General features: G+C 41.6%; 1 protein-coding gene and 1 long non-coding RNA gene across 4 annotated transcripts in view; one reads left to right on the top strand and one right to left on the bottom strand.

Annotated features, from left to right (window-relative positions):
* LOC114476649 (uncharacterized) overlaps positions 1–26647 on the bottom strand; it is a 319238-nt gene that overhangs the window by 236147 nt on the left and 56444 nt on the right. The gene's annotated exons all lie outside the window — the stretch shown is intronic.
* thada (THADA armadillo repeat containing) overlaps positions 1–26647 on the top strand; it is a 208496-nt gene that overhangs the window by 128860 nt on the left and 52989 nt on the right. For all 3 annotated transcript variants that reach the window (XM_028468449.1, XM_028468451.1, XM_028468452.1), the window contains 2 exons: positions 14568–14671; positions 25405–25487. In XM_028468449.1, the coding sequence (XP_028324250.1) occupies positions 14568–14671; positions 25405–25487 (187 nt within the window). The remainder of the gene's footprint in view (positions 1–14567; positions 14672–25404; positions 25488–26647) is intronic.

Genomic DNA, 26647 nt, shown 5'->3' with positions numbered 1-26647 from the left:
GTCAGTGACTTTAAAGCTATTTTTTTTGCTTTAGTGACAACTCTAACATTGTTTCCTTATATAAAAAAACAAAAAAAAACACTGAGACAGGGCTTTTGATGGTAAAATTATTATTATTTATCTATGTCACAGTTTAATGGATTTCTTACCATATTTTGGCGTTCCTCCAACTTTCTCTCTCGTCAGTCTGCACACACGCAACTTCCTCTTCCTCCCGAACATGCAGAGTGTCACTGCTTGCCCCGTTTTTTATATGGTTTTATCTCACCATTGCCACACTATCCATTAGTTCCACACATGCTCTGGTCGATTGTGCGCTGCTGCATTTTCTATCTCGTAAACGCCTTTCCTCTCTCCCTCTGAGCTCTGCTGAGCACGGATCCATCTCATCCAAAGGTGCGCTGCTACCTCCTACGTGTCACCTATTATTTTGCTATCTGGCTCACAGGCTGGAGGTATTTTGTATTTTGGCACTGAGCGTTTGGATTTGAAATTACGAGTTATCTCGTCAATGGCACTAAGTGAGTTAAAGATGGTGATCATTCGTGGCTTATGTCCTTTATCAGCCCAACTCACTGGGTCTCCACACAGAGCCTGTGCAGACATGGTGGTTATCACACTGTTTAGTTCTGTCATCACACAAACACAAGCGAACAGTGGACTGGTAACATGACCACAGTGGACAGTGGGGATGGGAGTGGTTGAGATGTATGCAGAGGAGAGGGGGCGCACTAGGGCTCGCGGCTCGGGTCCATCCAAAGAATTAATAGTTCTGCGTTCTGCTCACTTTGAAATGGAACAATTGTGGTTTGATAGGGATGTGATTATTGGGATGGTGTTACTGGGAGGTCTAATGTAAGAAGGAGGGGAGCCTCTTCAAAGCTTACATAGATCTTAGTTTGCTTTGCTGTCATGGCCGCCCCCTTTGGAGATTCACCAGATGTGTCCAGATCTCATCTCTTTTTTTACTGGTTTCCTCATTTAGTAATGTTTGACTTTCTGCAGTATTAGAGCAAAAGTTAGTTGGAGCACCATTGTTCCCATTGACATGTGTACAAACTCCACAACAATGCTTGGGAATGTAGTAGATGTCAAAGTAACATCTGCATGGCAGGCAGATCCAAAGGCATTCCAGCAGAGTAATGCTTGAAAAATCTTAAAAACAGACTTTTATAGAAAGAGGTGGAGATTTTTCAGACCAGGAACCGTCTTTGTTTTTCCTCCAGATGACGTCGTTGGCTGTGAACGGCTTTAACTGCTTCGAACAACCTTTAAAATTTGTTATAACAAGTAGGCCACAGGTCAGATTCACCCCTCGTGCATATTTAAGACCTAGATTCTTTGCAATAACAAGATCTTCATGATCTGAAATCAAGAGGACATTCATGTGCTGTTCACTGGACAACTTAAACTGATGGAATTGTATCAGTTGATTCAAACAAATTTAGAGTTTGCAACTGATTATTCAAGTCGAACAAATTTGAAGTTACAGAAAAAAAATCTTGAGTAAAATAAATTTAAATTTTGAGTTCAAATAGTCATCAGTGCATTTACAACTCAATGTACGTAACAAACTTTTCAGATTTCAATGCAGTCATAATAATCTGTACCAACATATTAAAAACACTTTCATTTTCAGTCACAAGATAACATGGTCACTATTCTTCCCTTAACACGTAGCGTAAGAGTTAGAACAGAATTATGGGTGGAATTGGACATATTTGTTTGTAACATGTTCTAGACATTCAGTCACCAGTTCTCCAGTTAAAAATAGTGTTTTTAAATGTGATATTTTCCCAAACTATCCATGTTAGGTGTTTCTGTTTGATGTTGGGGCACGGATATAAATAAATAAGGAAATTTAAAGGAAAAAAAACCTTATCATTCTGTTTTTTTTGTCCGTTTTCCACTGTCACAGTAAATCAGGGGCCCTACAGATATTAACAATAATTACCGGGAAAAAAAAAAAAAGATTCAATGGCTCTCATTCATCAATCGAACGTACGGCAGAAAACTGTGTGTACGACCATTTCCACGCATGCTTCGGTATTTATCAGTTTTGACGTGAGCGTACGTACGGTCAGATATCACGTCAGGTCTGAGCTCGTGTACAATAATCTGAGTGGATTAGTGCTGCGGCAGCAAAATGTGACCGAGTCTGAAAGCTATTATTAAACAAAGACTCACATTCAGAACAGATGCAAACATTTAATGAATCACACGTGTCATTTATCAGACCAAACAGACTCATGACTCAGCAAGTCCTCCGTCAAATGAAACGGTGTCACTTGTCAAACCAAACGCTGTCAATTGAAACGTCCTCAGGCTTCAAAATAAAAGTCATCAAACTCAACGGCTTCAGGCTGTAAAACACGAGATGTTTTATTTTGAAGGAACTGGAAGTACACATGACAAAGTAAGGTGAGTGTTCTTTACTTTTATTTTTTATATTTACAGTATATCAACGTATTGTTTGATTAATAAATACATAGTTAAATGAAAAGTACAGTATATACTGTATATCTTAACCTTAAAATAAATAGAAAATAACAGCTTTCAACTTAATCTTGTATCTGAAGCAGCTATTGATGACGTTTTGTGTGTTTCTGGTTTCTTCATAATAGTCTACGTTTAGTCTGGTCACTATAGGCCGTGTCATTTGATGGCGTTTGGTTTGACAAGCAATGCCGTTTGGTCTGATAGATGACAGAGGTTTACCTGATACCTCATACCTCACGCTGAGAACTGAAGATGTCCTAAAATGCACAGAGATCACGTGAGTTCTGTCATAAAACCCACTCTACGCTCAAATCTGCACCTGTTTTCATGCTAGAGTGATAAATGAGGGCCATTGTGTTTGTTATTCAGCCAAGACTTCCTGTTTAGTTTTAGTTTGGCTCCTATAGGGAGCTGAGTGTTTTTGGTATCTGGATCTAAGGCAGGTGAGGGCACTGAGCAGATGATGGAGGCTGATGTGTGAATCCACATGTAGACAGAGTGCTCTAAACATAGAGCAGGACCCACAGATAGTGTGTGTGTGTGTGTCTGTGTGTGTGTGTGACGACAGCGCACACACACAAGCAGCGATAGAGCAGATGGTAGCCAAGCATGCCGTGGAGTGTGTGTGTGAGGGACAGAGACGGAAAAACGTTCCACTCTTGAAGAGAAGGAAAGATGTTTAGACTTAAGCTGGAGTGAAAGGGATGAGTGTTTGTACGGCTGTGTGATGTGTGTGTGTATGTGATGTGTGTGTGTAGCCCCAGGGAGCCGTCTAATGCCTGCTGCTAATATGCTGGTGTGATTAAGCTGGTGTGTAACAGGTAGCAGATGTTAGCGCTTCAGGGAGAAACGACTTCCTCTGTTATTGTCAAAGAAACAACTGTTAGTAGGACCAGTGTGGAGCTGGGAACCATCAGGGCTACCCACCCACCTGACAACACACACACATACACACACAGATCAGAAACATCCCTTAATAACAAGCTGTGGTCATATCACACAGTTGTACGTTAAATCATTAGTGTTGTGGCCTCATTTGTTGGGCGTGGCATTCATCTAAGATTGTAATTAAATTGTTTTTTGTTTTTTTTAATTAAACTCATTAGATTGTTGTTGATTTCTTTGGACTGTGGGAGAAAAGTGTAGCTTTCCACACCAAGTCCAGCGATCCAACCTTAGTCTTCCACATCACTGCCTATGGCTTCATGTTTTACAAACACTGATCACATCCCAACATGTGGGTTTAGCTTTTTTTTCTAAAGTTTTTTAGAGTTAAAATAAACATTCTAATGGTTACATTTGCATGGATCTCCAAACCAATGCTGGTAATGAATTGGCTTTTTCTTTCCTGCTATTTTTTTTGTGAGTGGAGCCCTAGATTAAAGCAGACATGGTACAAATGGCAGCCCAGGGGCCACATGCGACCCACGGTCTAATTCACTCTGAAGTAAACAAACTAAATGGCTCCAAAAAGATACAAAATACTGCCAAAAATTCACAAATGTGTTCAAAAACACTCAAGACAACAACAAATTTTAAAAATGGAACAAACATTTAATAAACAACAACATTAAGGACTCTAAAAACACTACGTGACTCCAAAAACACACAAAACATAAATACACAAAATGACTCAAAAATTACACAAAGTGACAAAATTCCTAAACACACAAAACAACAACAAAATGACAGCAAAAACAGTAATTTTGAGCAAGAATTTAAAAAACGACTCTAAAATCACACAAATTCATTTTTTTTCCCATTTATTTCCATTTTTTATTTTATTAAATGTATTTATGCGAAAAATTTAAAAGAAAAAATCTAGTATACAGTACATAGTACTCAAACATACAAAAAGTACAGTCATACAGTGCATTCGGAAAGTATTCCACCCCCTTAACTCTTTCTACATTTTGTAATGTTGAAGGCTCATTCCAAAATTGATCAAATTTTTCTCATCAATCTACTCACAATACCCCATAATGACAAAGTGAAATAAGGTTTTCAGGATTTTTTTGCCATTTCATTAAAAATAAAACACAAAAATATCTCATAAGTATTCACACTCTTTGAAACCTGTTTCCACTGATAGTTGTTGAGATATTTCTACAACTTGACTGGAGCACACCTGTGGTAAATTCTACTGATTTAACTTGATTTGGAAAGGGACACACCTGTGTATTTAAGCACAGATCTGGGGAAGGATATTAAAAAAATTGGAGCAGCATTGAAGATCCCAAAGAGCACAGTGGCCTCCATCATTCTGAAATTGGAAAAGTTCAAGACCACTAGGACTCGTCCCAGAGCTTCAGCATTACTCTGAGCAAATGGGAGAACCTTCCAGAAATACAACCATCAGTGCAGCACTTCACCAATCAGGCTTTATGGAAGAGTGGCCAGACAGAAGCCTCTCCTCAGGAAAAGGCACATGACAGCCCGCTTGGAGTTTGCCAGAAGGCATATAAATGACCCTCCGAACATAACAAACAAGATTCTATGGTCTGATGAAACAAAAATAGAACTATTTGGCCTAAATGCTAAGCGTCACATTTGGAGGAAACCAGGCATTGCTTCATCACCTGGCAAATACCATCCCTACAGTGAAGCATGGTGGTGGCAGCATTATGCTGTGGGGGTGTTTTTTGGCGGCAGGGACAGGGAGACTAGTCAGGATACAGGAAAAGATTAATGCAGCAATGTACAGAGACATCCTGGATGAAAACCTGCTCCAGAGTGTCCTGGACCTCAGACTGGGTCATCGGTTCACGTTCCAACAGGATAACGACCCGAAGCACACAGCAAAGATGACTAAAGAGTGGCTTCAGGACAAGTCTGTGAATGTCTTTGAGTGGCACAGCCAGAGCCCAGACTGGAACCCAATTGAACATCTGTGGAAAGACCTGAATATACTGTAGCTGTGCAGCGGCGCCCTAACCTGGCAGAACTTGAGAGGATGTCCGAATCTGACCAGCAACCCTAAAACTTGACTCCGTCTCATTTCATTCAGTACCGCCAGTTATCTGGATCATTGACCCTGATCATGGTACCAGAATCATTCACACTTTAAAAGGATTGGAAGAAATTTACATTTCCATTAATAACTATACAATAGGTCACCATGTATGGACACACATTTTTTGGGGGGGGAATTGCCGTGAAATGTGCAATCTGGATTCAATCAGGATGAAACTCAGTGGAGTAATTGAAAAACCAACAGTCACATTTAAAATACAGAGATATGAACTTTGGAAATTTTGCAAAGGATTCCACATGACTGATATATGCAGTTCCTCTCTCTCTGGATCAGTGGTTACAGCAACGTGTACCAATCAGGGATTAGTAAACACTCATTTCAGTTGTTTAGGTTGGGCATTCTGTTCAAGTACATGTTATTTTACTCTAACACAGTGGTTATGACTTACCTCTTCTAAACATCTAATTACTATCACTTATATACAATTATCACAGGCTTGTTGATATAGTTTGACGCAGGTTTACAAAGCCTGTTGGACAAACCAGTGCTAATCCAGTTCTTTGTGCATGAGGCCAACACATTAAAGCACAAAGTGTGTAACACATCCAATATGATGTTGATCTCTTTCACTGGCTGTGTTGGTGTTGTTTTCCAAGTGTTTCTTCTTTGCTGTTTTAGAACTATTTCCTTTTGGCCTTGGACTCAGACAATGTCCTGCCTTAGATCTCTGAACTTCTTCATGTTCCCATAAAAGAATGTGTGAACTTGGACACATGGAACCATTATTAATCCATGAGATATTCTGCTTTATTTTCAGGAATATACACGCTACAGAAGTGAGCTAGGCTACGCTACAGGAGTGAGCTAGGCTACGCTACAGGAGTGAGCTAGGCTACGCTACAGGAGTGAGCTAGGCTACGCTACAGGAGTGAGCTAGGCTACGCTACAGGAGTGAGCTAGGCTATGCTACAGGAGTGAGCTAGGCTATGCTACAGGAGTGAGCTAGGCTACACTACAGGCGTGAGCTAGGCTATGCTACAGGAGTGAGCTAGGCTATGCTACAGGAGTGAGCTAGGCTATGCTACAGGAGTGAGTTAAACTATGCTACAGGAGTGAGCTAGGCTACGCTACAGGAGAGAGCTAGGCTACGCTACAGGAGTGAGCTAGGCTACGCTACAGGAGTGAGCTAGGCTACGCTACAGGAGTGAGCTAGGCTACGCTACAGGAGTGAGCTAGGCTACGCTACAGGAGTGAGCTAGGCTACACTACAGGCGTGAGCTAGGCTATGCTACAGGAGTGAGCTAGGCTATGCTACAGGAGTGAGCTAGGCTATGCTACAGGAGTGAGCTAGGCTACGCTACAGGAGTGAGTTAAACTATGCTACAGGAGTGAGCTAGGCTACGCTACAGGAGAGAGCTAGGCTACGCTACAGGAGTGAGCTAGGCTACGCTACAGGAGTGAGCTAGGCTACGCTACAGGAGTGAGTTAAACTACGCTACAGGAGTGAGCTAGGCTACGCTACAGGAGTGAGTTAAACTATGCTACAGGAGTGAGTTAAACTACGCTACAGGAGTGAGCTAGGCTACGCTACAGGAGTGAGTTAAGCTACGCTACAGGAGTGAGCTAGGCTACGCTACAGGAGTGAGCTAGGCTACGCTACAGGAGTGAGCTAGGCTACGCTACAGGAGTGAGCTAGGCTACGCTACAGGAGTGAGCTAGGCTACGCTACAGGAGTGAGTTAAACTACGCTACAGGAGTGAGTTAAACTACGCTACAGGAGTGAGCTAGGCTACGCTACAGAAGTGAGTTAAACTACGCTACAGGAGTGAGCTAGGCTACGCTACAGGAGTGAGCTAGGCTACGCTGCAGGAGTGAGCTAGGCTACGCTGCAGGAGTGAGCTAGGCTACGCTACAGGAGTGAGCTAGGCTACGCTACAGGAGTGAGCTAGGCTACGCTACAGGAGTGAGCTAGGCTACGCTACAGGAGTGAGCTAGGCTACGCTACAGGAGTGAGTTAAACTACGCTACAGGAGTGAGCTAGGCTACGCTACAGGAGTGAGTTAAACTACGCTACAGGAGTGAGCTAGGCTACGCTACAGGAGTGAATTAAACTACGCTACAGGAGTGAGCTAGGCTACGCTACAGGAGTGAGCTAGGCTACGCTACAGGAGTGAGTTAAGCTACGCTACAGGAGTGAGCTAGGCTACGCTACAGGAGTGAGCTAGGCTACGCTACAGGAGTGAGCTAGGCTACGCTACAGGAGTGAGTTAAACTACGCTACAGGAGTGAGTTAGGCTACGCTACAGGAGTGAGTTAAACTACGCTACAGGAGTGAGCTAGGCTACGCTACAGGAGTGAGTTAAACTACGCTACAGGAGTGAGTTAGGCTACGCTACAGGAGTGAGTTAAACTACGCTACAGGAGTGAGCTAGGCTACGCTACAGGAGTGAGCTAGGCTGCGCTACAGGATTGTAAATATTCATTCTCAAAGTGATGAGCCTGATCTTTAATATAATATATAGCTCTGGGTTTTGTTATTTTCTGTAAGTGGATACAAGAAAGATTTTTATTTTTGCTAAACTAAAGCTGAAAGAAAATTATGAAAATGGTCTTTGAATTTAAATACACTTAATTATTTTTTTCAATTCATTAACAGGCCTAAAAAAATACACAATATGACTATTATTGTTTTTATATATTGATTTATTTACTGTATTGATGCTCAGATTTTTGTATCGTAAATGCTGAAATAAAGTTGTCCACCCCTGTTGTAGAGTCAACTCTCTTTGGCTATTGTTTATAATATAGAGCCTTGTTGAAACTTAAAGACTTGTTGAGATCACAGTCGCTGTAACACATAGTGTGTGAACATTTGTGAGAAGGGATGACATGGTGTGTATTCTAACTCTGTTCCTGCATGTGTGGCTATATTTACCAGAATAATGTTTATTCCTTTTTCTACTGAGCACATTTTTTATTGGGATCTCTTTTTGGCTAATTGGGTGCGTCCACTCTATCTGCTTTTATGCGAATGGCAATTTATAGGCTTCATTGTGCGCCTTTCAGTTTTTTTTTTTTTTTCTACTGGAATGAGCCACTGGTTGTTGTGCACTTTAGTTGCACTTGGGCTGACTTGCTCTGTGTGTGTGTGTGTGCGTGTGCGTGTGCGTGTGTGCGTGCGTGTGCGTGTGTTTTCCCTGTGGCCTGCGGTCAGTCTGTGGTTGCGGCAGTGGGAGGGACAGCAGGGCAGGCTGATAACAGAGTCTGAACGGACCTCACATCCACCACCACTATTTTAGTCAGGCCCAAAAGTAGGAGAAACACACACGCACACACTTTAATGTCTTACTAGGAAATTAGGCAAACAAATTTTTTGTTGATTAAAGCCAAAGCTTGGGAGCAACTTCACATGAACATTGAATTTGTAAAGAAATATGAAATGTTCATTATGGGCACATTTGGAATGTTGAAAATCCTGGAATTTAAAAGTTGCAGTTGCTCACTTGATTAGTTGGCATGTTCTCTCTTTTAGCTCATATATTTAACCCATTTCAACCTTTTTCAGCTTTAAAAATTATTTTTCTACTTTATTTAGGTAGTTTTAGATCCTTCAACATATTTCAACAATTTTCATCATATTTTCTGCGTTATTTCACAGAGGGTCCATTGGCAAGGCTAATACTAGGTGTTGTACAGTAGTTGCTAGTTCTACTGATTTGCAAATGCTAAGCTATTGCTAGGTTGATGTCTAGCTAATGCTAAGTTAAAGTTTGGTTAATGCAATTGCTAGGCTAATACTAGCTAATTATATTGTCAGGTTAATGGTAATGCTAGGCTAACATTAATGCTAGCAAATGCTGATGTCAATACTAGGTTAATGACAGTGTTTTGTTCTAGTTACTGAAAAAAAAAAGTAACTAGTTACCGTTACTAGTTACTTCATTCACAAAGTAACTTAGTTACTATTTTGATTATTTACACCAAAAACTAATGAGTTACTTAGAATTAAAGAAGTGTATTATTTTTGGGTCATTAGTGTCTGTATAGCTTCATATCAGAAAATAATCCACTGTTGATCAACTGTGTGGTGGAGGAATAGTGGTTAAGGAAGCTGGCTTGTAATCAGAGGGTTATTGGTTTGAATCCCTCCTACCACTACTGCGCCTGTATAAACATTGTTTTAGATAAAAGCCTCTGATTGATAAAATGTTATTGTATCCAACCCTACAGTTTATAATCATTTACATTAACAGAACTAAACTCTGCTCAGTATTAATCTTTACAAACACCAAATCTGTTCTTTCAACACCAGTTTATTTACTGAGACCAGCAGAAACTGAAAATGAAGGAATTCTGAAATAAATAACACAAAAAAATCTGAATATTATTCCAAATCAAAGATCAAAAATTAAAGTGGCTTCAGCATCATAAAAACAGTTGTGTTTAGCCGTAGAATGTTCTCTTACAGCTTAAGTACAAAAAATAGCAACAATGTTCAACATAAACACAAAAAAACCTTTTTAAATAAATAAATGAAAGCAATCTAACAATTAACACTGGGGATACATTTTGACCAACTCTGCTTTTCAAAAACTGCTATAAAACAACTATAAATGATGTGCATATAAAGCACAAAACAGCTGCTCACAAATTAAAACTGCAATTTTTCAGCCTTAGCACAGTAATGTAAAGTAAGCTGTTGAAAATGCTTATAAAAATAAATGTAGAAAAGCAAATTCACAGCATTTTTCTCAGCTACGCAATGCAAAACATATCAGGCTAACGAGCTTTTGTTAGCAGTGACTCAGCAGTAGTGACAGGCTTCTTATTTACAACAACATACTGTGCAATAGCTTTGTTGATCTGTCCCTGGATAACAATCATAGTCCGTTAAAATCCATACGCTGTTGTTTCGGTGCAGAGGCTTCCCTCACGTCCACCAACGCAGCGTTAGCTTAGCTTCACCGAGTGTGTAGGGTCTTACCCTGCGTTCACACCAGACGTGGCGCAAAATGTTTGCATCTCGTCTGGTGTGAACGCAACGTAACCCTTCTAAACCTGTCGTAGCTGGGATTGGCTAATACGAGCCAGCATGAGCCTTACAGGATAAAGCAGGTATTAACTACTGTACATAAACTGCAGTTTAATAACAAATACGAATGATGAATGCGAGAATTGTCACATGAACACAACCAATAAAACATTGGAAAACTTGGAAAAAATAAATGAAATTAGGTGAACTCTAAACAAGTCGAATTAAATGTAATGAAATAAAATAAAATATATCAAAATTAAATCTAAATACATATATATATAAAAAACTGGAATAAAACAAAATAGAACAGAAAATAAAATGAAAATGCCTAAGCTCTATCTTAGCCTCCCTCCCACCAGGGGGCGCTATTTGACACAGGAAAAAAAATTAACATTTTTACATTTGTATATAACTTAAAAGCTATAATAAGCCTAAAAGTTCAGGACAAGGTACCAGTGAAAAAAACTATTAAAAAAACAGAATAATCACTTTTAATATGAAAGGTAACAATCCTATTAATGATGTAGGAGTTGTGGGTAATACATGTGTAGAAGGAGAACGGTCGTCTGTCCCCTTCGTTTGTATTTCATCCAATCCTAAAATCCTATTCCACATGCGGTGCAGTCCAGGGAGGAGACGGGAAGGAAGTGTTTTCTATAAATACTTGGTGCTGCTCTGGATTGAGCTGCTTTGGTCTCCCATGCAGGGACTTCCCAGCCTGGTGGATGAGGTGTAGCTGTTGACTTTAAGCCAGATAGATGGAGACTTGCTAATCCCAAAATGCTTCAAAATAAGCAGTGAAACCAATCCCAGTGAGGACTTGTTATAGATCAGTGTTTCCCAGTCCTGTACCCCTCAGACATTTAATCCTCCTACTCCTGCACACTTAAAAACATAATAACGTAATGTCATAAACTATGGAGCCCTACAGTGAAGTTTTACCAATCCTGTTGAGGAATAATATATAAAAAATAATAGCAATAATAATCTGTAAGCACTCAATAAAACATCTTAAGAATTATAACTTGAACTATTTCATTAATTAGCCTTCTGGCATTTTCAGCGAGAAGCAAGTTTTTATTTAGGAAAAATAAATCTACTAAACACTTGTTAATAATTCCATTAATTTCAATTTTTTTTTCTTTTTGAAATATGTTAAGGTTTCATTTATTCAGACAAACTTTTTTCAGGAAATTTACTTTGAAATTTACTGACATGTTTCAACTGCCAACTGTCAGTCTTCCTCAGAGGCATCTACTGATCGCTTTGATGTATCCCTATAGATTATTTCCTAAGCAAAGCATCAAAGCAATGATGCTTTCCTTATGCAATCAGTAGATGCCTCTGAGGAAGACTGACAGTTGGCAGTCGAAACATGTCAGGAGTTCAAAGTAAATTTCCTGAAAAAAGTTTGTCTGAATAAATCAAACCTTAAAGCTGCTCTCCAGAGTTTCTGAGAAACGTCTTGATGTCCCTCCGCATTCACTTTGATCCCTTTGATCTAAAATACAGGAAGTTGAAGCCTATTGGCTGGGCAATCACAGCGATCGTTTTCATTTGTATAGGGGTCTATAGGACGAAGGCGGGACTTATATACATTAATGTATATGAATGACCACCAGCAGTAGACCATAGTAAAAGACTAGTTAGGTATTTTTTTGCATTTCAAAAGAATCATATATAAACATAGATTTCTCAGAAACTCTGGATATCAGCTTTAACATATTATTTCAAATATTTGTTGATTGAACATATAGCAGTAATACAATATATTGATCACCCTGAAACTGAAATACAACTCACTACAACTTAAATGCGAAGGGTGAATCTGAGAGGGTCTGAGTTTTAAATAATTCTCCACGTTCTCAAGTTTGTTTTCATGTTTGTCAAAGCTAAAAAAAAAAAAGGTTTGGCTAGTGCAAAGCAATGTAGCTCTCAGCATATTTTTGCTTTTTTGATAAGATTGTCCAGTTACCACTAGAGGGCGGTCTTACAGAGGTCAGTGTGTAATTTGTGAGGCTCCTGACTTCTCTATGTTCTAGTTCAGGGGTTCCTAAACTTTTCAGCCCATAAGCCCCAAAATAACGGTGACAGAGACTGACGACCTCCACTATCACAGGTGGTGCACGCAAACACGGGCTTAACAGCAGCAGAAAAGAGAAGAACAGCATGACATTCATGAACTGATTTACATGTTATCAGAACAATTAGTCAAGATAGGTTTATAGCCTCAAACCGGGCACAGGCTGGTGTCTCTTTGACCTCGAGATGAGGGCGTGTCAGACCGGGCGACAGCCAGGGCCAGACCGCCGCTCCCACCGGTGCAGACTGGGCTTTTGGTTACAAGCGAAGGACAACAAAACGGGCTGGAGGTGCCCGTGAACCCCCACAGACGCCAGTGCATTCCCCACAAGCGCGGCCGCGTCAAGCCCATCGCTTAATGGGGGAGGCTGAGTGTCCTCTCGCCTCTGGCTTTTCTTTGTCTTTGATCAGTATTACTATTTACCAACGCTTAATTTTTATATATTTTAATATTGTCCCCACTCGGTACCCCTGAATTGGAAACCACTGTTCTAGTTTACAATGTTGTCACGCTGTTTTATTTTTATTTGTATTTTTCACGTACCCCCATGACAATTTGCGTACCCCACTGGGAATCGAGGTTGAAGCTAAAGGCGGATGATGATGGTGATGATAGAGAGGAAGAGGGAACCTGTTTGTGTGTGTGAGCCACTGGGTGTTGGCTGGGCGAGTGGGCGTGGTCACTGCAGGAGAGGAAACGGTGCAGGCCTGGACTGGGAGGCCAGGCTCGGTGCTACGTGGTCGGCCTGGTTTTTCCCCGTGTCGCCTCCCCTCCCTGTGCAGCGTAATGAATGGCTTCCTATTGGTCTGTGGCCATGGCCCCAACTTAAAGAGTATACTTACCAAGGCCCAGAATACACACCCTGGCCAGCCAGTGTCCCAGCCTCTGAACACTCCCAGCAGCAGTCCACCTGCTGCACACTGGATCAGTCCGTCAGTCACAGCCACCACAGAGGAAAACACTCGCCGTCAGTGGTTAACGTGTGTTTCCTGGAGGTGCAGGGTGCATGTTCTCATCAAACCACTCTTTTTGGACAGAGTCTGGCGCAGTAAAAATGTAAACAACGTGATGTAAACTGTACGGAGAAAAACTGGAACATCCCATATACTATGTTTCCTTCTCTGTAACGACCACAAGACATAAACAACTCTTGTGAAACACATCTAGAAGGAATTTTAAAGTGTTTATCCATCCATCCATCCATCCATCTTTCTTCTAATGCTTATCCATAGTCAGGTTGTGGAAGCAGCATCTTTAGCAGGGAAGCCCAGATTTCCCTCTCCTGACCACTTCTCCCAGCTCTTTTCAGGGGATCCCGAGGTGTTCCCACACCGGCTGAGAGACAATCTCTCCAGCGTGTCCTGGGTCTATCTCTGGATCTCCTTCTAGGGTGACGTCCCCTGAAAACCTCACCAGGGAGCTGTCTGGGGGGTATCCTAATTAGGTGCCCAAGCCACACAAATTACCAACACCTCCATATTGTCTAGATGCATTGTTTTTTTCAACATTTATTAAAACATCTTCCTTCCGTGGCCCTTTAACTGCACGACCAGTGTGCGGAGTGAGGGAGCGTGTTTAACCGGAGCACATCAATTATAATGCCGTTTTTGAGTGATCTGCAAAATAAACGTTACAGCTGTTGAAATAAACTAGAGTACCATGTCGTACTCTATGACTGCTGTGAAACAAAGAAGTTCTGTGTCCACCACCGCCCTGAAACGTACAGAAGTCTCCAGTATGAACGCAAAAGTAAACGTGAGCGCATCGCTCCTCTCTGGACTCTGCTTTAACATGCTCAGGCTGCATAAATAAAACAAACACACACACACACTTACAGCAGACGCTGCCCCTGCTTTATACTTGACGTTCGGCGTTCAGCAGCTTTGCTCCATCCCAGAGACACTTGAAATGTGACTGTTGTCAGCTGAGGCCTTATGGATGACGTGTGTGTGTGTGTGTGTGTTTGTGCGTTGCAGGTGCTGTTTTTGCTGCGCTCCTACCAGAGCGACTCACACACACCCCTGGCAGTAGGAAGTGGCGTTGGCGAGGCCCTCAGTCAGTGCATGTGGCTCTCCTCCCAGTATGGATACACACACACACACACACACACACACACACACACTGGTGCACAGATAAGCATCCACTCCTCTATTCCAGTTCCCTCTCAGAAAGAATGGCTCCTTGTGTGAGCATGCGTCCCCTCCTGGGCCGTGTCCGCTTCATGTCCTGCCCAGGCTAACGTTTCAAAGAGGCCGCCCGCTGACCCGTCCACACATCTTCCTCCTCCTCCTCATGCCTGTGGAGGTCAGAGGCAGGTCTCTGTTCTCCACTGTAGATAAGACGGGGTGGCTGGGTTACTCACACTTGTTCTGCTCTGCTACACTGATGAGCCTTTATTAAGATGACTGAGTGGATTCTTGCTCATTGGAGCGCGTCCTCGGCCTCCTCCTGTGATCAGAGCTCATCACACACTGCTGAGATAGTCCTTCCAACCTGTGCATTGGAGGACCCTCCCTCTGAAAAGCACCGCATATAGGGATGGGGACCCAATTCTGTCCTTTTTTAGGTAATGGCCAAATTCCTTCGGTACTACTTGGTTAGGGTTGGGCATCGTTTGAATTTGAACAAATCCGCTTCTGATTTTAATTCCTCATTTCGATTCCGATTCCTAACAATTCCTGATTCCGATTCTATTAAGAGTCGGGGTCAAAAAAGTTGGCATGTTTTAATTGAGTGTCAACCAGAGGTCTTTCTGGATGAAATAATCCTACGAACGTTTTACTTTTTATAAACTTTTTCAGGAATTTCTCACAGGGTTGTTTTCAGCTAGTATATAAACATCAAATCTATCAACTTGAATATAACTATTATAAATGTTCTTTTCACCAGAGCTTTATTTTTGAAAACCTCATTAAAACACTGTTACACATTCTGAATGTGTGATGCTCAGGTATTTAAACGTGTTACTGTCCTCCACTGACGTACTCATAGAATACATACATGTAAATCAGTTGCTTTTCGGCAAAATTCACAGTTTTGAACTCAAAATAGGCCATTTATGTGAATTGTAATGCACGCTGGAGGCTAGATCCATTCCACACATATCTACCATCCACAAACGGATGTCATTTCTATGTATTACTCCACGGCGGATTAATATGTGAGCGCATTGGCCTCTGGACGGACTTGGAAAACACGTAGACGCTTATCAGGTTATGTAGGGCCCTATATCTTACAAGTTCAGGAATCATTTAATCTACCAATTAAAATGTAATCCACTGAAAGTGACAAAGTGAATAAAACGTGTCATGAAGTAGAGGTTAGATCAGGCCCAAAAAATCCAACCCGACCCTTGATCTTAAATTGTAGGCCCGAAGCAAAGCCAACGTAAATTATTATTTTATTGAACGTAGCGCGGTGCCTCGCACAGTGAGGGGGGAGAGAGTGGGGGCGCACACACTCACCGCAGCCCAAAAGGTTTTAATGACGTGACTCGAGCCGTTATCACAGTTTTACAGGCTTTAATGGAGGTCGTAGTATCACCAAAAATATCACAAATCAAACACACAAAGAGCCGTCTTACACCGTCATACACTCACACTACCGCGGGAACAAAATTCCCCAGCCTCCACAGCCAATCAACACTCAGAACACATGAGAAAGCTGCACGTAACCATGATGCCTTCTCGGCCATGGGAAATCTCAGCATCAGTTAACCACTGAATACACAATGTGAACGCAACACAACGCCGTCAATATCCCGTCCCACTAATAGCAGAAATCAAGTTAGAAATGATACCACAACAATATAGAAGTGTTTTTGTGTTTATCAAAAAATAATATTAATGTAATAGAGATTAAAAAAAAAAGTTAAAAATTAAGCACGAGTCCGGCACGGCCCGACAGCTAACCGGGAAAATGAGGCCCGAGCCCAAACTCGGGTCGGGTTCGCGCTCGGGCCAAGATTCTAAACTCTATCATGAAGGAGCTGTTCATTAATCCCCCCACCCTGCACCCCTCCCGCTCCACAGCTAAACACATCAAATCGGCCACCCGCAAAACTGACTAAACTGCCAAAAAAAAACTATGCAACTAATCACGCAATCCAAAAAACACAGAGCCGAGCAGTTTCTGCTTAACTTTAGTGTTTTTGAAGCTCCACCCCTTTCTGGTGAAGCTACAAACAGGGAGGGAGGGGCTGAGCAGCCTCCGTCAGCTTCACCTGCTCAGAATGTTTAATATGATCAACATCTCATCAGAGCTACAGGAGATCTGTGGGAACAAGTTGAGTTTTTCTGGACGTGACTGATTCCAGAGATTGTAGAGTCTGAAACATCATACGTTCATGATAACTTGATAGTTTCTAATATTCTGGCCCCTAGTGGTGAAGTAACTCATGCATCTTGTGTTTATATTTGTCTCATCATCTGGAATAATATCAGGATTATTGAAGTAAGTTATTTCAAATTAAGTTGATCAAAACATAGTAAACCTGCTCAGATTCAGTGAACCATTGATCCCTGAGGGGAAATATGGTGACATTAATGCTCATACATACATATTAATATGACATATAAACAATGGAAAAGGAGCAGTAAGAATAATCCATGTCAGTACATTCTATAGCTACCTTTTAATTGGAGTTTACACATGGTTTTAAATTGCACTTTTATTTTGATGTACATTTCTGTTGTTTTTTTATTGAAGAAAATAGTGTATTTTTCCTCATTGTACTCTTCAGAGTGTTCAAGGTTGCCTAATTTATGTGTTAAAATCAAAACAAGAATTTCTCTGGGGGAGGATTAGGGTTGGGCACCGAGAACCGGTTCCAAATAGGAACCGTTACAAAGACGTTTAAATCTCAATAATATTTCAAATGAAGTCTTATCACAAAGACAATTCTGGGTAAAATTTGCTGATGCAGAATGCCACACAGGGACATTTATTAACAAACAGCTGCACAATATGAGTCACTTTTGGCTTTTTCACCTGTAAGGGACAGCATGTGTGAGTGAGTTCTGTAGTGTAGCTTGTTATGGGGAAGGTCTGGGTTAGAACGCACTCATTAATCCATTTAACTGAGCTTTACATGCTGTTCTGAGAAGTAAAAGCAGCGACTCCTAAAATGAGTATATACCATATATATTGATATATGTGATATTGTAGTTTTCTATATCTACAAAATAGAAAACTCGATACATCTTGAATCTCGATATATCGCTCAGCCCTAATTCCTAAATTATAAAACAGCCTAAATAAAAACATAAATGTGTATATGAAGCACATGTGTTTATTTAATATACTTACAGTTTATATACAAGTCAACACGTTGCATATTTACTGTTAATTTCACGTTGCTTGTCTTTAAGTTAGACATTAACATTTTATTTTATTATATATTTTATATATATTCTCATACTCACTCATGTGGTTCTCTGGTATTCACTAATGACTTATTAGACACATTTATTACAGACTTTACATTATTTAACACTTTATAAACAGTGTATATTTGTGGAGCTTGTGATTGGATGATTTTTCATGGTGACTTACGTGTTTCTTCCTCTGTGGTAGACGTTATAATCTCAGTTATTAATCTAATAGAACGTGTAACTGTGTCACATCCTGATGGTCTTTATGAAGATAAACTCTGTCTATTTTACAATGTATTTACACCAGTTCTTTGTTTTTTTCACCAGAACGTCTTCATATATCATCTCTTTTCTGAGTTGTTTCTGGGTTTGTAATCTAATCTAGGGCTGGGCGCTATACCCGGTTCATTCCGAATAGCTGTATATGTTTTTGTTATGATGTGAATTATTAATATACCGCTGTACCAGTGTATTTGATTACACAGCTTTCGGAACGCTACGTTGTGGCGCGTTTCCGACCGGACCCTTTTTCACGTTGCACTTCTGGTGTTAGTTGTGGTGTAAATCATACGTGTAAATGGATCAGAAAGACACAATTAAAAGCATGTTCCTGCGTGCGCATGCCTCTGCTACAGGAGAACAACACTCACAGACACGGAGGCACAGTTAGCTTAGCATGTCGGCAGCTATAACGCGGAAGTAAGTCCTGGTGGAGCTGCAAACAAAACACTTCCTTATTCACCATAAGAAACTACCACACCACTGAGTATGCAGCATTTAAAGCTAGAAATCAAGCTAATGCTAAAGCTAAGCTAACGTGGCAAATAGAAAGTGGGCTGCTGTTGCAATAAGATATTCACTCATTATGACAGTAAATCTAATTCCTCTCTCTTATATTTACTTTTCTATATCCTCTATCCTGTATTTATCCCTTATCCTTATATTCATCACTATTATTATTATTGTTATTATTATTGCTGCTGGCTTGTGTTTTGGTTTTTTTTGTTCTGTGCTGCTCTTTTTTTTTAAATTGTACTCAACAAAATAAACCTGATTCTGATTCTCAACCAGTAGAAAATACTGTGAATACTTGATTATGCATGAAAAAAATATATCCTCATATACCGTAAAACCGTGATATCCATTTTTGGTCATACCGCCGAGCCCTAATCTAATCTAATCTCTAATCTAATCTAATCTTGCGAGAACTGCCACCTGAAGTGGCCTGGGTGGCAGCGTTCAGTTTAGAGAGGCAGAGGAAGGTTTTTATTATTATTACATTATAACTCAGGATATTTATGGGATAATACTAATATGGGACGATGGCAGGAAAGAGGAGTAAAAAACGGGAGTTTCCCAGCCAAGACAGGACACTTGATATATATGATACACACACATTGTTTATTAGAGTGTAAGAGCCACAGTTTCCTGTGGTCGTATATTGTATGAATGTAAGTTTGTTGTAGAGTTGCAGCTGCAGGCGTCTCGTCTCATATGATACTCGTAAACTACACGTCACTGTGTCCTACACGCTCTCATCCCTAAAGGCTCTGACCTACAGAGAGGGACGACTCTTTGTCCTCACTATCGCACTCAAATGCCCTCTGTGACACGCGCGCACACACACACACACACACACACCAACTTAGAGGAAGTGGTTTTCTAATTTTAGTCATCTACAGTTAACATATCTGTGCTCCTTGTTGGGTCTCTGCTTTGTGCTACTTTAGGAGTTTGGCTTTATGGCTAAAACCTTTTAATATAGAGATGTTACAATTAGAGATTTTCTTGGTACGATTAAATAATCACGATTACGTTCACAACAGTCGGCTGTTGATCTGCCGTATAAGTCCAGGCTTGACCTGAAGGTTCAGGTGAATAAGAAAAGAAGAAATACATGTAAAACATCCAGCTGGTTAAATCAGAATCAGAATCAGAATCAGAATCAGAAATGTTTTATTTGCCATGTACAGTTTTGAGGACAGTACAAGGAATTTGACTTGGTGGTTGGTGCACAAAACAAGCAACAAAAAGAAATAAAAGAAATAAAAACAGAACAACAAAGCACAACCCAGCAACAATAATAATAATAATAATGATAAATATAAAGGATGAGGGATAAATAAAGGATAGATAGAGAATAAAGGATAAATAGGATAAATATAAATATAAATATATATATATACAGTGCAGCAGGTATCAAGCTGGTGGAGGTGGTGATCGGGTGGGGGGGGGGGGGGGGGGGGGGTTCAGTGGGTGACTTGGGGTGTGTTCATGTGGATGGTGGCAGAGGGAAAGAAGCTGTTTTTGTGTCTGGAGGTTCTGGTCCTGATGGACCGAAACCTCCTACCAGAAGGGAGAGATTGAAACAGTTTATGACCGGGGTGGGAGGGGTCGGCCACAATCTTTCCTGCACGCCTCAAAATCCTGGAGGCGTACAGGTCCTGGAGGGAGGGCAGATTGCAGCCGATGACCTTCTCTGCAGAGTGGATGATACGCTGCAGTCTGGCCTTGTCCTTGGCCGTAGCTGCAGCGTACCAGATGGTGATGGAGGAGCAGAGGATGGACTGGATGATGGAGCTGTAGAAGTTCACCATCATCTTTGTTGGCAGACTGAACTTCTTCAGCTGCCGCAAAAAGTACATCCTCTGCTGAGCTTTTTTGATAAGGGAGCTGATGTTCAGCTCCCACTTGAGGTCCTGAGTGATGATGGTCCCCAGGAAGCAGAAGTACTCTACAGAGCTCACTGTAGAGTCTCCCAGGGTGAGGGGGGTGAGGGGGGCTGGGTTCTTCCTGAAGTCTGCTATCATCTCCACTGTCTTTAAAGCATTGAGCTCCAGGTTGTTCTGGCTGCACCAGGACACCAGCCGGTCTGTCTCCCACCTGTAGTCGGACTCGTCTCCATCAGCGATGAGACCGATGATGGTCGTGTCGTCTGCAAACTTCAGGAGTTTGACCGACTGGTGAGAGGAGGTGCAGCTGTTGGTGTACAGGGAGAAGAGCAGAGGAGAAAGAACACAGCCCTGAGGAGATCCAGTGCTGATGGTCCGGGGAGCAGAGATGGTTTTTCCCAGCTTCACGTGCTGCTTCCTGTCAGACAGGAAGTCTGTGATCCACCTGCAGGTGGAGTCTGGCACGTTCAGCTGGGAAAGCTTGTCCTGAAGGAGAGCTGGGATTATTGTATTAAAAGCAGAGCTGAAGTCCACAAACAGGATCCTGGCGTAGGAGCCTGGGGAGTCCAGGTGCTGGAGGATGAAGTGGAGAGCCAGGTTTACAGCATCGTCTACTGACCTGTTGGATCTATAGGCAAACTGCAGGGGGTCCAGGTGGGGGTCGGTGATGTCCTTGATGTGGGAGAGCATGAGGCGTTCAAAGGACTTCATGACCACAGATGTCAGAGCGATGGGTCTGTAGTCATTAAGTCCTGTGATCCTCAGCTTTTTAGGGACAGGAACGATGGTGGAGGCCTTAAAAACAGGCTGGTACGGTGCATGTCTCCAGTGAGGTGTTAAAAATGTCTGTGAACACTGGAGACAGCTGATCAGCACAGTGCTTCAAGGTAGAGGGAGAGACAGAGTCCGGTCCACAAGCCTTACGGGGGTTTTGTCTCCTGAAAAGTCTATTCACATCTCTCTCTTTGATGGAGAAAGGTGTCTCTGTAGGAGGGGGGGAGGAGGGGGGGGAAGATAGGGGAGAGAGCCTCTGTAGGCAGCTGGGGTGAAACTGTAGCTTTGATGTGGGGGGTGAAGGTGTTGGAGTGAGGCTGGTCAGAGGTGTGAGGGGGGTTGGAGTCAGGTCTGTCCCATTGTCTGTCAAATCTACAATAGAACTCATTCAGACTGTTGGCCAGGCAGAGGTCGTTAGCAGCAGCAGGGGCTCTGGGCTTGTAGTTTGTAATTTGCCTGAGCCCTCTCCAGACAGAAGCCGAGTCATTTGCAGAGAACTGATATTGTAGCTTCTCTGAGTACAAACGTTTGGCTTTTCTCACCTCCTTTTCAAACGTGTACTTCGACTCTCTGTACCTGGCTCTGTCTCCACTCCTGAAAGCGACCTCTTTGTCTGTCCTCAGCCCTCTGAGCTTAGCTGTGAACCAGGGTTTGTCATTGTTATAACTCACCCTGGTCTTTGATGGAATACAGCTGTCCTCACAGAAGCTGATGTAGGACGTCACAGCGTCTGTAAACTCATCCAGAGAACTGTTCGCAGACCTGAAAACATCCCAGTCAGTCCAGTCCAAACACTCCTGGAGTTTCTCCACTGCTTCACTGGTCCATTGTTTAGATTCCTTCACCACAGGTTTACAGAGCTTCAGCCTCTGTCTGTATGAAGGAATCAGATGGACCATCAAATGGTCCGATTGGCCCAGTGCAGCACGGGAAACGGCGTGATAAGCACTGCTTAGTGTGGTGTAACAGTGATCCAGTGTCTTCTCCTCTCTGGTCGGACATTTAATTAATTGTCTATATTTGGGGAGCTGGTGTGAGAGGTCCCCTTTATTAAAGTCACCAAGCACAATGATAAAAGAGTCCGGGTAGGTCCGCTCCATGCACAGGATCTGGTCGGCGAGTGTGCGCTGTGCCTCGCGCACATCAGCTGACGGTGGGATGTACACGCCAACCAGGATGAATGAAGCGAACTCACGGGGAGAATAGAAGGGTTTGCTGTTGATAATAAAGGATTCCAGGTGAGGAGAGCAGTGCTGGAGGATCACTGTCACGTCGTTACACCAGTTACTGTTCACATAAAAGCAGATTCCTCCACCTTTCTTCTTCCCGGTGAGCTCCGCGTCTCGGTCCGCTCTGTGAAGTTGGAAGCCGGCCAGCTGCAGCGCAGAGTCCGGTACCGCTCCACACAGCCACGTTTCCGTGAAGCACAGAACAGAAGATGAGGAGAAGTCTCTGTTTCTACCCAACAGCAGCTGGAGTTCGTCCACTTTGTTACACAGTGAGCGCACGTTAGAGAGGAATATCCCCGGTAACGGTGTGCGTCGGCCGCGCTGGCGGAGGCGCACAAGCGCACCGGCTCTTTTTCCTCTCCTCCGGCGCTTCACTGCGTGAGCAAAGGTGAGCGCACCTTTGAGTAAAATGTCCAGTAAATCCACAGAGGAAGCGATGAAAGTGGGGAATAAATCTCTCGGGGTTGTTGCCCTGACATTCAAGAGCTCTTCTCTTGAATAAGAGAAGCCAGTTGCGGATTTTACAACAAAAACAAGACAAAAAAGTGCGCACCAACACACCACAGCAGCCATCCGCGGCGCCATCTTGCATCTCCGTCAATGAGACACATTTTCATTTGGGATGTTGAAAATCATGGAACTCAAAGGTTGCAGTAGCACATTTAGTGTTCCATGTTAGCGGTGTAATGTTAATGCTAGGCTAATGTTAATGTTAGGTTAGTGCTAATGCTAGCCTAATTATAATGCTAGCAAATGCTAATGTTAATACTAGGTTAATGCTAATGTTAGCTAATGCTTGCTCGTGCTAATGCTAGGTTAATGCCAGCTAATGCTAATGTTAATGGCCACGTTTACATGTAAGCTTTAATTCCTCTTTACCCTGACCTTGTAAACACATAATTCCTAATGCTAATTTAATTCCGTATTAAAGTTAATTCCGAGTTAGGTGGCTGGTTTTTTCTGTTTTTAATTCCGAATTAGATAATTCCTCTTTCTCGTAAACACTTAACTTGGGTAATTTTGCTTTAAGTTAATTTGTATTGTTTTGTGCTTGCGCGATGATGGTGGAGGCCAAGACTCCAGGCTAGAATATTTAATAAGAGCCTTAAAAGACATGGATATAAAGAAAAGAGTGAATGGACAGAGGCATAAACATGCAGACTTTCACACAGACTTATTAAACACACATGGACCTCTGTAAACAAAACGGGACGGCTGGCACTAGGACCCAGAGGCGGAGTAAATGCGTCCCCGTACTGCATTCACAGGCTGTAATATCACCAGTTTATCATTTTACCAGTTGTTAGAGCTCCTGTCTTTACCAGGGAGATAATATTTATTACTGGTGATTGTTTTACTGGTATTTTTACCGGTGATTAGTTCATATCTCCTTCTGCTCCGCGGTCCAAACTGAAACCATGTGTTATTGTCGAGCTGCTTATTCAAAACTAAAATCAAAATAAAGTTGAAAACAGTTCTCATGTGTGGTGTTCTGTGTTATAGCCGACAATAAAAGGTTTGTTGTGTGTTTTTCCTGATAGACGTGATGCGTCACGTTCTCCCCCTGTCCAATCAGAGCCTTCCCAACCTCCAGACCTAAAGCGTAATTATCTAAAGCCGAATAAAGCAGTTTTCCATGTAAACCTCCATGTAAACACGAAGCACTTTAATTTTAAATGATTTAATTTAGAATAAATAATTCTGAATTAAAAAACATCATGTAACTGTGGCCATTGTTAGGCTAATGCTAGGCTAACATTGCTATGTTGATGCTAGGCTAATGCTAATGCAGTATACAATGACGTGGGCCAGCACATGCATCCCACTTGTATTTTCTTCAGGAAATGCAAACATTCTATTTTTCCATGTTAGCTGTGCTGTAGCATAGCAGCAGTGCTGAATTCTTCCTAATGTTTGTTTGAATGATGAAGGTATTTCCACTCCGTTACCTTTTTTAAATGTTTTTATTTGTGGTAACGGAGTGGAATGAACAACATGAAAGTTGGTCACAGCCATCACACACTGAGCTACAACTCAACGGTTCCTGTTCTAATATCAAAAAATTATTCTCTGGTTTCCATGGATACGGTCGGTGGTAACGGAGTGGGAAGAAAAAGGAAAAGTGCTGAGAATCGTCAATTGAACCTGCATTACAGAAAAAAGAAATGCTTTGTATACACAATTTAATACACACTTGGTATTTCAGTGGGTCACATTTTTCATGAAAGCATCATGTTAAAAAATATTGTGTCCTGATTTTTTTCCCAAATGTGCCCCTAATGAAAATTTCACCCATATATACGGACGGGAGAAAGAATCGAGCTCACACTGCGTTGATCACATTCTACGAGTATTTCCTAAAAAGCAAAAGTATAAAAGTGGTGGAGTTTGTTCCAGGTAAACTATTTGATGATGAATCAGTAATAGGTAATAGAACCAAGAAGGTTTGAGCTGTAGTGTACCTCCATAATACGTTTAATTCAGGAATAAGAAGGTGTGGCCATGGCCAACATCTCCCAATGGTCATTGGTCTAAATCTAAAGTAGTGGTCATGTGGTGAGGCTGTCTGACAGACCAACATCACAGTCTGTGATCTTAATGGAAACCACATGATCAATAACAGCTTGCGTCATCCTTATCTGTAAATCAATGAGCACGTTTGAAACACTGAAGCTGCCTTTGTAATCAAAGACTCTTATCTTTATCTCTAATGTTTTGTCATTTCATAACATGTTCAAAAGTTTGTTGATTTTTCTTTCCTTCCAGACAAAACAGCTGCTTGGTGACCAGAGGAGCCTTTTTGGACGTGTTGCTTTGTGTGTTTGGGCCGAAGCTGGGCCTTCTAGAAGGTAAGCTCCTCCAAATTAAACATTAGGTCATATCCCAGTCTGAAGATTAACAATTGGGGGAACAAGTGGGGAACCAAGCTTATTTGGTCAATATGGATGTATATACTGATTCAGAATATCAATGTTCCAAAGCTGTAACTTGAGCCTTTTACCTCTTAAATTGAAAATCTAAATTGCTGCTAGAACAGCAGATTTTGGCCAACAGGTGATATTCAGAGTGTGATAATGTCGGTTTATTAGGCAGGCGCGACTGGTGCATTTTTCTCCGGGGGGGCTACAACTCCAAAATAGACATACACTAAAAACAGTGTTTGTTTGTGTAGCTTTGAACAAATAAGTAGGAAAATTACAGTGACAGAACTACTTTCAAACTAACCACATGTATTGCCACAGAACCCATAAACAAGCAAGAACAAATGTAGTTTATACAATGTAGTGAGTGTGTGTGTGGCAGGGTTATTGTACTTTTTGAAATTTAATTTGTTTTGTTTTTTAGATTTTTTTAAGTTAGTTAGTAGGGATGTAACGATTTAATTGTAAGGCAGTTAAAAATCGATTCATAGGTATCAAGGTTCACATCGATACTGTGAAAATTGAATCGCAGTACTTTTTTTAAACAGCAGAGGGCACTATATATCCTTCTCTTGTCCAGAAGTGTTGGCGGCGGGCGGAATCTGCTACTACTTTCTTTCTGGCCGCCTTCTACTCTTAAACATGTTCATAAATGATTCCTTACCCCTTTAGCACCGAAAGAATATCTGTAATATTACATGAATATCTGTAAAAGTCACGTTTTTCTATTAGCTCTGTCTGCTAGCGCATAGCATCTCTTCTTCACTGCAAGAATTTCTGCATGCCAACCGACCACTGGGTTACCAGCGCCCTCTGCTGGTCCAAACAAATATCTGACGTGAATGCAATGATTTTTATTTATTTTTTTTTTTAAGTCCAATTGTTAAGGCACAAAATACATTTTCAGTTGCACTTTAAAAAAGAAAAAGAACTATTATGCAGTTTTGCATTGTTTAGTATAGAACCAGAATTTAAATTAATAGGCTTCTTCTTCATTTGTATTATTCCTTTATTTATTTCATTCAAGATTTATTTTTAGTTAAATTGCATTGTTTTGAATTGTTTATCAAGGGATTCTTTTGACAATG

Source organism: Gouania willdenowi, chromosome 15 (assembly GCF_900634775.1).
Source record: "Gouania willdenowi chromosome 15, fGouWil2.1, whole genome shotgun sequence".
Classification (NCBI taxonomy): domain Eukaryota; kingdom Metazoa; phylum Chordata; class Actinopteri; order Blenniiformes; family Gobiesocidae; genus Gouania; species Gouania willdenowi.
This window is presented reverse-complemented; position numbering and strand designations above follow the sequence as displayed.